The sequence below is a fragment of the Rhodamnia argentea genome, chromosome 9 (assembly GCF_020921035.1).
Source record: "Rhodamnia argentea isolate NSW1041297 chromosome 9, ASM2092103v1, whole genome shotgun sequence".
Lineage (NCBI taxonomy): Eukaryota > Viridiplantae > Streptophyta > Magnoliopsida > Myrtales > Myrtaceae > Rhodamnia > Rhodamnia argentea.
The window spans coordinates 2,395,962-2,408,608 of NC_063158.1; the positions used below are offsets into that span (position 1 = coordinate 2,395,962).

The 12,647-nt window shown below is 39.7% G+C and overlaps 1 protein-coding gene across 1 annotated transcript; it reads left to right on the plus strand.

The window, feature by feature from the left end:
- The first annotated feature begins 2,294 nt into the window (after window positions 1–2,294).
- Window positions 2,295–9,744, plus strand: LOC115756117 (signal peptide peptidase-like 2). The gene is made up of 14 exons (XM_030695802.2): window positions 2,295–2,570; window positions 3,320–3,478; window positions 3,595–3,706; window positions 3,960–4,079; window positions 4,458–4,609; window positions 4,721–4,903; window positions 5,143–5,177; window positions 6,178–6,334; window positions 7,243–7,296; window positions 8,353–8,445; window positions 8,547–8,689; window positions 8,878–8,948; window positions 9,036–9,119; window positions 9,211–9,744. The coding sequence occupies exons 1-14, from the start codon at window positions 2,424–2,426 to the stop codon at window positions 9,324–9,326; spliced, it is 1,626 nt and encodes a 541-aa protein (XP_030551662.1). The 5' UTR covers window positions 2,295–2,423; the 3' UTR covers window positions 9,327–9,744.
- The last annotated feature ends 2,903 nt before the right edge of the window (window positions 9,745–12,647 follow it).

Consider the following 12,647-nt stretch of genomic DNA (forward strand, 5'->3'; position numbering starts at 1 on the left):
TGGGCAAAACTCGGGCTTCCTTTCGCATCTCAGCAGCTTGTCCAATCACTCGAATCCCACAGGTCCCCCAGAATGCTCAATGTTCCCTACCATCTCGAAAGCCGCCGCTCTGAGTGAAAACTGCATGCTCAGGATTAATCCTGTCCTGTCGAGATTCTCTCAAAGAGAGGCTCTGAATCCAGGAGGACGACTCGGGAGCCTCGCTCAGGCATGTCCTAGAAAAGAAGGCTCGTCGAATCACGGCGGCGCCTCGGAACCGAGCACACTGGCCAGGCTTCCCACGACACTCTATCCGGGCATGGACATGAGCTTCGGCAGCGACCAGCTTTCGAATTTGGAGAACTTGCTTCGAGCGAATGAGAGTGCGCTAGGACTGAGACTGAGCGGTGGAGCAATGTGGAGCAACAGGCACAGTTTATCAGAATATCACGTTCCTAACAACTTCCTCGGCCTCATGCGTCCTAGTCCTAGCTCAGACGGTCGGCTCGCCGCATTCCAGAGCCCGGATCCTAAAAAAGGTTGTTGATTCCCACGACGGACTTTGTTCTTTCCACGAAGCAGAAGAATTGACAAATGAACAACTTCGATCTACAAGTCAGAGATGCCTCGTCTACTTTTCTTTCCAGGAAATTAATCAATTGACTTGCCTTGATATATTATATGTAATGGTACATTCTGTGTTCATCTTAAAGTGAAACGGTCTGAAGCAAACAGTACAGTTCGTATGCTCCTCGTCTCATCACCCAACTTCTTCCATCTCAGCTCCTCCTGTTAATAACTCAGAATAGATGTAACTGGAAGTGAAACTAGGGGTGATCATTCCGCGAACTGGAAGTTGAAGACAAACTTAACCTGCTCATACCCGCCTATCTCCAAAAAAAAAAACATATACGGGATCTATCGAGTCGGGCCTTGCTTGGGCATGATCAGAACTGGCGGGCCTTATTAACCAGAAAATGCACTTTATTCATGTCCGCCCCATATCGATTTCGTCTGTCTCGGGCAAGCTCGCGGATCGTCGGCCTCGTGATCAGATCCAACCGGCATAGAGGAGGATTTGTGGGTGGGTTTGAAGCGACCATGACTATGATTGAAGAGTGGTACTAGTTACATTGTCACAAGCATTCATTCCCCATTCGCAAACACACAGTGAAGACCACATGGTCGGTCCGAGACTTGGAGAACAAAGGGCAGGAGGACGGTCTCCCCTCTCTTGTTGCCGTGTGTTCAGCTCTGAACTGCAAATCTGTCGATCTTAAGACAAAAACGGCGTCGTTTTTTTTTTCTTTAAGTCACATCTGCGTCATGTCAAACATCGTTTGCCTTTCGTCGTTTCATGAAGACAGATTTTTAGCATCACTGGTTGACGAAAGCTTGATGAAAGCTAAATGCGTCACACAAATATAAATTCAAGAATTTTTACATTACAAAAAAAGTTTAGGTTAAATGTGTCACGGTGATAATAATTCAAGATTTTTGATAGTTTTTTTCCTTGCAAAGAATTCGAGGGGTTTAAATGTCAATTCGTATAATTTTTAAAGATTTGACGTGATATGTGACGTTTTCTTTGTGCCCCGGTTTTGACGACGTTGACTATGTGACCAATCAAGAACAAAAATGTTGGGCAAAAAAAATAAAGTAAAAGAAGAAGATGCGGAAATAGATTGACGACCGTAACTGACCGGTGGAAACGTACGGAAATAGTCCATTTACCGGCCACTGCCGGTGATTTATTCCAACCATTGGTTTTCCTGGAAAATTATTAAGGATTGAGATTTTTTGACAAATTATCCCTTTTATTTATTTATTTATTAATAATGTCACTCAACAATTAATAGTCGATAATATACGATAAAATTATCCAACAACTAATTTCTTTTGCTGGTAATGTCTTTTCCGATTAGGCTATCGATGAATAAGATAACGACATAAATATGTCGGTGGTTAAATCGAATGTCAAATTGCTAATAAATTGGTAGGGCTTGCTCGATAGATATTATTTTTCTCGAGCTGATTTCAAACGGTTCGAATGCTGATCGGACACAAAAGTTAGATCTAATTCGAATACAGTATGTTATAACTTGTGAACTCAATCGAATAACTTAATTTCTAGTGCTTTTAGTGGTGGAATCGTCTTGAGAGTGTCGATGAGTTTGAGTTAGAGTATTTTAAATCTTTTAAATAATTGGGGTCGAGTCTTGGAATCAGCTAACCTGTTTGAATTTCAACTTTATTACACCTTTTTTTATTTTTTTTTTTTGACTTCTTTCTTTTTTTCGACCATTTTCTTAACCACCGGCCCTGTCCTAACGCCACCGGCAAGAGGAGGAAGAAAAAAGAAGAAGAAGAAAGAAAAACAGTTAATTTGACGGTCTCTCTCTGAAGCTGTGATGCGCGCTGCTTGAATCTGCAGTCGGGAAACGATGGAGCTCCGGGGAGTGTGGTGGGTGATCTCTGTGGTCGCCGTGATTTCGCTGGCGTGTGGTCCGCGTTCAGCGAGGGCCGGGGACATAGTCCACGACGACGAATCCGCTCCGAAGAAGCCCGGTTGCAACAACCAATTTGTTCTGGTAACTCATGACTTTGCCTCCCCCCTCCTCCTTCGCAGCTCTTGTTGCGTCCGATTCTTGACTGGAGCATGCTTTGATCTGGCGATCTTTGAGCTGGTCGCCGGTCACAGTTCGTGTGTTGTTGACTGGGTCTTGCTTTGTTCGCGTTGGTCGAAACTAGTCGCGGCGCTTGTTTGGTGGATGAGCGACCCAGTCATGCTTAGAATTCGGGGTCGGAATGTGCTTTGCTTGATTTTTCTTGCTTGATTGTATGCAAGGGAGGGACTGATTATAGCAATCATTGATGCTTTCACCGGGTTGTTTTTCATTTTATTGCTGCTTGTTAAGAGGATGAGGGAGCTGATGGAGTTGATAGCTTAGAGCAATTTTACTACTTTAGGCACAATCATGCAGAGCTGTGAGCTGCTATAGCTTGTTATCCGGGAAAGTTTGTTTTCGGTGTTTCTTTTCTTTGGTGTGATTTGCTGTCAATTTGGTTTTCGGTGTCTTTCTGAGGAGATTTCCCCAGGTGGGACACGTTATTTGTGAAGAAGGTTTCATTTCTTCAGTAGATATATCATTACCCCAATTTCTGCCTGCCCTTATCATTGTTGAGCTGCGGTTGGGGAAATAGCTGTTGATTTTAAGATGGGTATCTTCTTAGGTTACGCGTAGGTTATGAATTGGTAGAGTTGGAATTATTTCTCATTTTAAAGCAAAGTGTTACCATAGTTGCCTTTCTGGGGACTGATTCATAATGATTCTGTCAGGTTAAAGTCCAAACCTTGGTTGATGGACATGAGAGCAGCGAATTTGTTGGTGTTGGTGCTAGATTCGGTAAACCAATTGTTTCAAAGGAGAAAAATGCAAACCATTCGCGCCTTACTCTATCAGATCCTCGCGATTGTTGCAGCTCGCAAACAAAGAAGGTATCTCTTTTAGGTCGCCTCAACACTCCAGTGACTCACAAGAAGCCCTACTTACATCTGAAGATGTATTGTTGCATCGTCAGTATGACTGACTTTATAATTTCAATATTGTTAAGCTCACTGGTGATGTCATCCTGGTGGATCGAGGCAGCTGCACATTTACTGCAAAAGCAAATAATGCAGAAGCTGCTAATGCATCAGCTATCCTAATTGTAAACAACCAAAGAGGTAATCGTGACTGTAGTTTGTCAAGAAAACCAATACTTGTTCTTGCTACAAGCATGAGTTGCTGGTAATGAAGAGTATGTGGGTGACATGAAAATTGGAACTTGGACAAGATAACTGCTGCTTCCTGCCTGCCTATAGAAACCAAATAGAAACCAAATCTTTTTAACTTGAGCATTTCATTGGCCATTGAGATAAGTCGGTTTAGTACGTGGCTTTGTTCGCCACATTAATGAAGCTTTCTTTTCCACGACAGAACTATACAAGATGGTTTGTGATCCCGATGAAACTGAGCTGGACATAAAAATACCAGCGATCATGCTCCCGCAGGATGCTGGTTCAAGCCTCGAGAAAATGCTGATGAATAGTTCATCAGGTAAGCAATTTTTCTTTTGAATTAGCTGCATGTCTAATGTCAGGTCTTTTCCGCATTAAGGTTCCATACCTTGATACAATCTGAAAACATATAGATAACTTCAAGTGTACAAAATTTATTTATCTACAGAAGTTTCTTAGTCATATGCAGTGGCGGATGCCTAGGAGAGGAAGGGGAGGGGGGGGGTTGTGGGATGGGGGACGGGCAGTGGTGGTTCCCCCTCCCTAGGCCCAACAATTCCTTATAGTATTAATTAAAATTCCCTCTCAAACCTCAATTCTCAGTCTGCCATTTCTCATACTTCAAGTTCTCTTTTATCTTTAAAGTATAACTTGCTCAATATGCAGTTCGTTTGCTAAACATTCAGATTGTTTGCAGTGTATGTGCAGCTATACTCTCCTAGGCGTCCTTTAGTTGACATAGCTGAAGTATTTCTCTGGCTAATGGCTGTTGGTACCATCCTGTGTGCCTCATACTGGTCTGCATGGAGTGCTAGAGAAGCAGCTGTAGAACAGGACAAGCTAATGAAGGTTGTTTTTCTGATTTGGTGCTGGGAAACAATGTACACCTGGGCTTTCCTTTGGTAGATGCTTTTCGTCTGATTCAATGGTTTACCTTCTCTGCATTTATCAATCTTGTAGGATGCTGTGGATGAACTTACAGACGACAAACATGTAGGCGCAACTGGTGTTGTAGAAATTAGCACAACTTCAGCCGTCCTCTTTGTCATCATTGCTTCGTGCTTCCTGATTCTTCTCTACAAACTTATGTCTTCCTGGTTCATAGAACTTTTGGTAGTTCTGTTCTGCATAGGTGGTGTAGAGGTATAACTCTTTGGTTGACATCCCCTGTTATTGCAAATATGCGCATTCTTTTGCACAGAATTGTGCCTGCTAAGCTAATGACAGGCCAGTCACTTGATAGTTCTAGATTGTTCCATTTTACTAGAGGACAATAGCTCATGATGCAGCTCCAGCATTTGCTTCATCTTTTGGGATTGTTGTGCTTCTGTGTGCATACTCTTTAAGTGCAAATCTGACATAGTAGCTGCTTTGTTGTGCAGGGCTTACAAACTTGCTTGGTTGCTTTATTGTCAAGGTAGTTCCTTATTCGACATGTTTTTTCTTGCATGTTATGATAATTTAGATTCATAAGCTCATCTTTCTCATACTTGGTCGACTGCAAGGATAATTAATCTTGTGCATTTGGCTGAATTGATTGGTATAAGGATCTAAATATCGTGCCTTACCTAACAAAAGATGCGATACAATGCAGTTGGGGTGATTGGTTTCAGGTGAGTTGATTCTTGGTCTGGCCTTGAACTGGGAACTGGCCCTGTGACATGTACCGAACCTGTCGGTTTTGGAACTGCCAGTTCCCGAATTCCCGAACCGGCTGGTTCTGGTCTGGTTCCTGGTTCTCTACGGGAACTGGCGCATGTTATTTATTGGGCCAAATTCTTACAATAGAATATTAAAGTCTCATTATTTCGCTATAGAAACATTTGTTGGTTAATTGATTATGTTGTTGTTTGTTATGTCGAAGACGGTGGTTTTATTCTGCCGAAGTCATTTATTTATGTTGAATACAGTGGTAACCCTATCAATGTGCATTTTTGTGCAGAACAAACATAAAAACTTGTCAATTGAAGCTGTAAAGAGAAATTGGCTAAGATTTGAGAATTCACCCAAAAAACAATGTTCAATAGGGAATTGGTCCTTTTATTGGATCTTATTTTGGAATTTTACCTATTTTTTGTAGCGCCTTTACAATCTTCTATGGTCATGTAATATAAGGTCGTATTGCATGGTAACTACTATCACTACTAGTGGCTAGAGACACCTCTCCCTGAATGCGAGGCTGGCTATTGATTATAACTTTCCCTGTATAAATATTCTCTGACAACCTGATAATAGCAAGCCCACGATAGTTTTTCTTGACAAGACGACGCTAACACATTAGAATATGAAGGTGAAATAGTTAAGGTGCTATGGATAGGAGGGATGGTATTCGGTTCGGTAGGTGGTTATTAGACAACAGTTTGGATTCTCTTTATACTTTTTCTGTGCTAGAGTTAATTATTTGTCCATTTCTACAGATGGTTCAGAAATTTTGGGGATTCATACACCAAAGTACCGATCTTTGGAGCTGTGTCGTACCTGACCTTGGCTGTTTCTCCATTCTGCATAGCATTTGCTGTTGTTTGGGCTGTTTATCGGAACTATTCTTTCGCCTGGATTGGTCAAGACATACTTGTAAGCTTCAATTGCCCTTATGCTTTCTGCAATCTTTTTAATGTAATCTTTAGCGCAGTCCCAGTGATGCTCTAGATGATTTTTCCCTTTCTGCGAGAATAGTGAAGTTGGTTAAGTAAGGAGAATCTGCATCAGAAGTTGTCCTCTTGTCATCTCTTGACTGTATCTGTCGTATGTTTTGCAGATACTTGACTGTTAAGTATTGTTGTGTTCATCAATCTTATTATACAAGTAAAATTCCTTTACCTGACAAACATCCAACTGCCTCCATCTTTAAATGACTTGGGTATAATAACTTACAGTCACTGCTTAAGCTCAAGGTTGGTCAGGTCTCTGGAGATTTCATCATCCTAATGGATAAGTTATATTTTTTGGGATGAGCAATTGCTAACGCTGATCTCTGATATTTTTTGTTCCTTATTTTGTCACTGAGTCATATGCATTGGTTTTGTAGTTCCTCTTGCTTTCGTTGAGGAAAGAATATGTCAACCTCTCCTATAATATCTTGCTATACGAGTATGTACAGCATAAATTTACATATTTTCTTACTTTTGCCTCTTTTACAAGTGCACTAGCTGTTTTGAAGAGTGACTTGAAGATGCTACGTTTACTTTTCTTTGTTCCACATGTCATCATTTACTTTATTATTTCTCCTGATAAATAGGGTTACCATAGTGTCTGCGAAAATGATTTATTTACACCGCCTCTTCTGTTATTAACTCTTTTAGATCTTTCTTAACGTGTTTGCTGCTTACATTGTACGAGAATATAACAAGTGAGACCATTCTTTGGGATTTTTTATGCGTAAAGCAGGGACAATTGTTGGTTGAATATCCAGCTAAAGTAAGGTTTATGAGATTTTGTTGGAACATTAAATTTATGGACTTGTTTTGTCTGCTTCCTTTCAGGGGATTGCTCTGATAGTCACCGTCCTTCAAATTGTTCGAATTCCAAATCTCAAGGTAGTCATTCCAATTAACTTTGCTCAGATGATTGCTCTTAGAATTCTGGTGTCCAATGAACATGGTAAAGAACAAGCTCTACATCATTGTTATCAATAAGATTCTCTCGAGGCCGTCATTCTTTCTTCGGTTGTTTGGTGTCTTCTATTATGACAAAAGATATGTCTTGTGAAGAAGGAATCTTGTATCTTTGCTGCTTACATACAGTAGTTGGTTAGTCTCCTTGTTTATAATAAATCCTAATCCTAGTAGAATAGGATTTGACATCTATGAACATACCCAGGCCTAATAATTAGGATAATTAAGCTTGATACACAGCATAAGTGGCTGTACATGGGCTTCAAGTTGAGAGTGAAAGTCATTCTTGTTTCTAAACCAAAAGGAATACAATCAAAAGTAAGTAGATCGTAAGATCCCGTCAATCCCATCTTTGCTAGCTTGTCTGGATTTAGATTTGCTGCCCTGACCTCATGCTTAATCCTCGCCTGCTGCAATTCAGCTAACGTGTCTTTGTATTCACAAATTGAGTTCAAGTTAGCAATGTCAATGCTAGTATTCTGCAAAGCATATGTCCCATTACTAGCATCAGATTCAATTTCTCAACAGGTTATATTTTACTCTAAAAAGGGATAGATAGTCCCTCCTTGACAGCTCACACTTCTGCAGCAAATGCGGAAGTTTTTCTGAACAGAGAGTATAACCCTTCACCCATTCCCATCGATCCTCCCTTAATATGCCACCAATCAGCAACCCCAGTACTCTCTACCACTGCTTTGTCGAAATTCAATTTGAATCAGTCAGGTTGTGGAATTTGCCATTTCTCCCTTGATCTCGACTTATTTCAGTATTGTTTAAATCTTTTTTACATATTGTTCCCCTGCTTTATTTCGAGAGTTGCTCCGCATGTTGTTCCCCTGTTTAATGTTTCGGCATTGTTTAAACCTTGTACAGGTAGTTGACTATGTATGTCTTCTGAGTGAGTTAACTGTATAGGGCTGATATCCTGGATATTGGAGAATCTCTCTCTAACATGACTTTTCTTGTTTCCTTAATCAGGTGGGAACAGTTCTTCTAAGCTGTGCTTTCTTGTATGACATTTTCTGGGTGTTCGTTTCAAAGAAGCTGTTCCACGAAAGTGTGATGATTGTGGTAAGTATTCTTGCTAATCATTTAGTCAAAGTTAGGTTAGAAGTGCCTTTTCTTTAGAGCTCAACAATGTTGTTGTTGATCTTTTGATTGCAATTCCATAGGTAGCTCGTGGTGATAGAAGTGGAGAGGATGGAATTCCGATGCTGCTGAAGATTCCCAGGATGTTCGATCCATGGGGTGGTTATAGCATCATAGGATTTGGTGACATTCTTTTGCCAGGACTGGTGGTAGCATTTTCTCTCAGGTTTACCCATTTCCTCCAGCTTGGATCAGATTCGGTTATGCTGTATAACTAAAATGTTTAATTGAATAAGTTCTCGCTTACTTTTGACACGTATTCATTTTTGTAACTGGCGGAACATGAGCAAATCAATATCTTGGTAAACTGCTGTCTGTCCACCGTTGGATTTTGCAATAATGTGCTATTTGCAGATATGATTGGCTGGCAAATAAGAATCTTCGAGCTGGATACTTCTTGTGGGCAATGCTTGCTTATGGATTAGGTATGAAAAAATTGTTAAATGTTTTTTGCCATTTCTTGTGAATACAACTGTTTTTGTAACAATTTTCTGCTGCACAACCGACCGCAGGTCTTCTTGTAACTTATGTGGCATTGAATTTGATGGATGGGCATGGGCAACCTGCCTTGCTTTACATTGTTCCATTTACACTTGGTAATGTCCTCATGCAAACCTAATTAAAGCATGTATCAATGCCACATTGACAGAACTCTTTACGAACTGGGAGATTTGTGCATTTCTGCAGGAACCTTTTTAGCATTGGGAAGGAGACGAGGTGATCTAAAGGTACTATGGACCAGAGGAGAACCAGAGAGACCCTGTCAACACGTCCGACTACATTCTAGCCAGGAACAGGATTAAGAAAAATAAGATTGGAGCTTGGAATTGCACATCAGGTGAAGTCAACTGCCGAAACTGAGAATTATGCGGTAGAAAAATGCTTTTCAGATGCTTACCGTGAGATGATGATTTGTATGCAAGAACAAGATTGCTTCCTTCGGCTTGCAACAAAGCAAAAGTTGACAAAAACGTTGTCTGTGTATCATTGGCAGATCTTTCTCTTCCCTGTCCGGTACCCGCTTCAACTTTAAAGACTTAAGAGCCATCTAAGGCTGTATTAGATGTGCGAACGGCTACTAACCCATGTATGGAGAAACAACATGTTATATTCGTAGTATTATTATCACTGTCTAGAGCGATGCTATTTAGTATAGGGTGTAACTTTGTAGGCTCTATGACTGCAAACTCCTGCTATGGAGAAGTAAGATCCCTGTGTGTTTTGAGAGCTTTGCTTGCTGTGTCAATCGGTATGCACATGACAATGATGTGCTTGCCATCTTCCCCGCGTTTCACTTAAGGTAGAATATCAAGCCTCGCCATCAAAGCTAAGTTCTCACTGATGATGCTCTAGGACAGGGAATCTGAAGGTGTCCTCTACTTCTCCATTGCTGGCTTTCCGAATAGCTGGATCCGACTGTCCGATCATCCTCTCAAGTTAAACCGCTCATGGATGGTAACAGCCTTGTGGCGTCCGTCAGGGAATTGAATCGTTTCTAGTTTTAGGACACATGATGCAAACACAGGACTAGGATTTATGAGATGGGGTTCTCAAATGATGGCGACTCGGTAGGTTCGTTTTTGGAAAACTGCACGCCTAAGGCTACCCCACAAGAAAGGCAGAGGATTCTTCCTCATTTTTTCCTTGGCTTAACAATACCACATAAAATCTCAAACTGATGTACCTGTGATAAATTTACCTCAAATAATTTTTTTTTACCGTAAAAAATCTAAAATTGGTACACTTGTGATAAATTTACCCTCAAATCGGTGCACCTATGATAAATTTACCATACGTTAGTTTTCGTTAAATCTAACAGTTAAATTGTTAAATCGAATGGCATGTGGCGGTTCACGGGTGCACCCGTTTGGGATTTTTACCTTATGTTATCAATTTGAAACTTTTCGTGATATTAATTCAATTTAACGGATGGTAAATTTGTCACAAGTGCACACCAATTTGGAGTTTTTCTTGGTAAAAAATTTAGTTTAGGGTAAATTTATTACAAAAATTAAAAGAATCAGTTTAGGATTTTTGGTGGTTAAAAAAATAGTTTAGGGATAAATTTATCGCAGGAGTATTAATTTGGAGTTTTTCGTGGTAAAAAAAATAATTTGAAATAAATTTATCATAAGTATATCAATTTAGGGTTTTTTTTTTATGGTCTTAACCTAGAGGTGACCAAATGGAGTTGAACGTTTTTCCATGGTCGGTCAAAAACCGATTATTTTGGAATAAATTTATCATAGGTATATCGATTTAGGATTTTTTTTTTTATGGTATTAAACCATGTCTTTTTGCTTTCATTAGCGAATTCCCTCCACGTAGTTCTTAAACAGATGTATGATGTATCCCACTCTGCCAAAAAGGCTGCAGTGCATCGTGGGGACTAAAGGGGGCTCGCATGTGATTTGCGGCCACAAAACCAGGTGGGTATCCTATGTCTTTGCGCTGTAAAGCATCATTGATTCCCCCACGATTCTGTTTTCCCCTTTCAAAGTGACCTTAAAACTAAACCAATCTTGTTCACGACTCTTGGCCATAAAAAAAAAAAAAGAAAAAAAAAAAGAACTTCATGGATCATGTCGAGTCATCAAAGTGAAATTTTTTTTTTTGGGTCAATCAAAGTGATTTTGACTATAGTCATATTTGGGATCACTACCTACTTTCCCTTTTTTTTCCTTTTTATCCTCGAGCTATGTACACTTTATCTTTATTTAGATCTTCCGTCATATTCTTTTATTCATTTGAAGTGAGTACATGTATATAGTTTTCGGAAATGTGTGAGTGTTTGTTTTTATTGTGAGAATGATTTGAAATCGAAAATATTTAATCTTGGCTTACCGATAATTATTTTGAGAAATTCATTTTTTTTTTTTGGGGGGGGGTTGGGGGTGGGTGTGTTGCAAAAACCTCAGCATTGTTTTGGAATATCGAGGAGTACTTGTAGATCCGCTCCAATTAACGTTTTCTTCTTTACTCTCAAGATCGAGTATCTCACGCTTAAAGCGTTCGTCAAGTCTGCAATCGAGGTTAATTGATTAAAGTTCTCATGAATTGGAAGCACATAGCTTGGACATACATTCACATGACATTGGATATTTTACGAGCCTATGGTCAATCTATCTCTCCAAAGGAAAGTTTATGCTATTTTCCGCTTAGTTTGTTTGGTGCAAAACGAATGACTTTAAAAAAAAGATTTCCCTAAAAATTGTTGCTTATATTGTTTATAAAAAGTGAATCACGAAAAAGATTTCATCGTCCGCAAAATTATTTTGGAACCGAATTATTTTTAACGGTAACAAAAATTTATGGACTAATTTTTTTAAACGACACAAGTCAATTGATTTTAAAAAAAATTAAAATCGATATTTTTTGCGGAACGGAGGGAGGTTGCAAAAACGGTCGTCCTTTCATTGAGGTGGCAACGACGTGTCGGATCATCATCATCATCACCATCACCATCATCATGTCTAATCAATCATCATGCCGTTGAAGTGGAGCCCACCGACTCACCTACACATTTGGCGGTAGGGACAGTAATGTAATTTTACGAAATCACGAGCAGGGTAGCCGTTGCCTTTTCCCCCATGTGCTTCCTCGGGCCCTCTCGCCACCTTCCTTTTCTTTTTCGCCTCAACGGTCACAACCAAAGGTGGAGACGATTCTTTTGCATACAAATCATGCAAAAGAAACTAATAATCTCTTGGGATATTCCATGAAATAAGTTTAACATTGTTGTTGCTAATTTTTTTTTCTTTTATATATTCTCCCACCGTGGCCCAGAAAGTAACATGATTTTACGAAAATAACCGTAAACATTATCATCACGAGTTAAGGACGTACGGTTCGAATTTCGCTGCGTGAGGTAAAAAAGAAGAACGATAGAATTCAATTCACAATAAAAAAAGGAAGAAAATATTGAATTATGCTGTGATACTTATACCGAGAAAAGCTCTTTGAGCGGGAATAATTGAAAAAAAGGTTTCGACGTTATTCTCGGTATGAGTTCGAACCATAAAAAGAGTCCATTGTTTGTTCTTACTTGAATTTCCAAGGACAAACGTGATCCTAATTTCATTTTCATATGCGGAGATTATATTTGAACTATAATTCTCTTATGA

Coding starts and splice junctions, on each gene's coding strand:
- LOC115756117 (XM_030695802.2), top strand. CDS start 2,424: ATGGAGCTCCGGGGAGTGTGGTGGGTGATCTCTGTGGTCGCCGTGATT. Junction 4,080..4,457: donor GCTGATGAATAGTTCATCAG/GTAAGCAATTTT, acceptor GATTGTTTGCAG/TGTATGTGCAGCTATACTCT. Junction 6,335..7,242: donor GGATTGGTCAAGACATACTT/GTAAGCTTCAAT, acceptor GCTTCCTTTCAG/GGGATTGCTCTGATAGTCAC.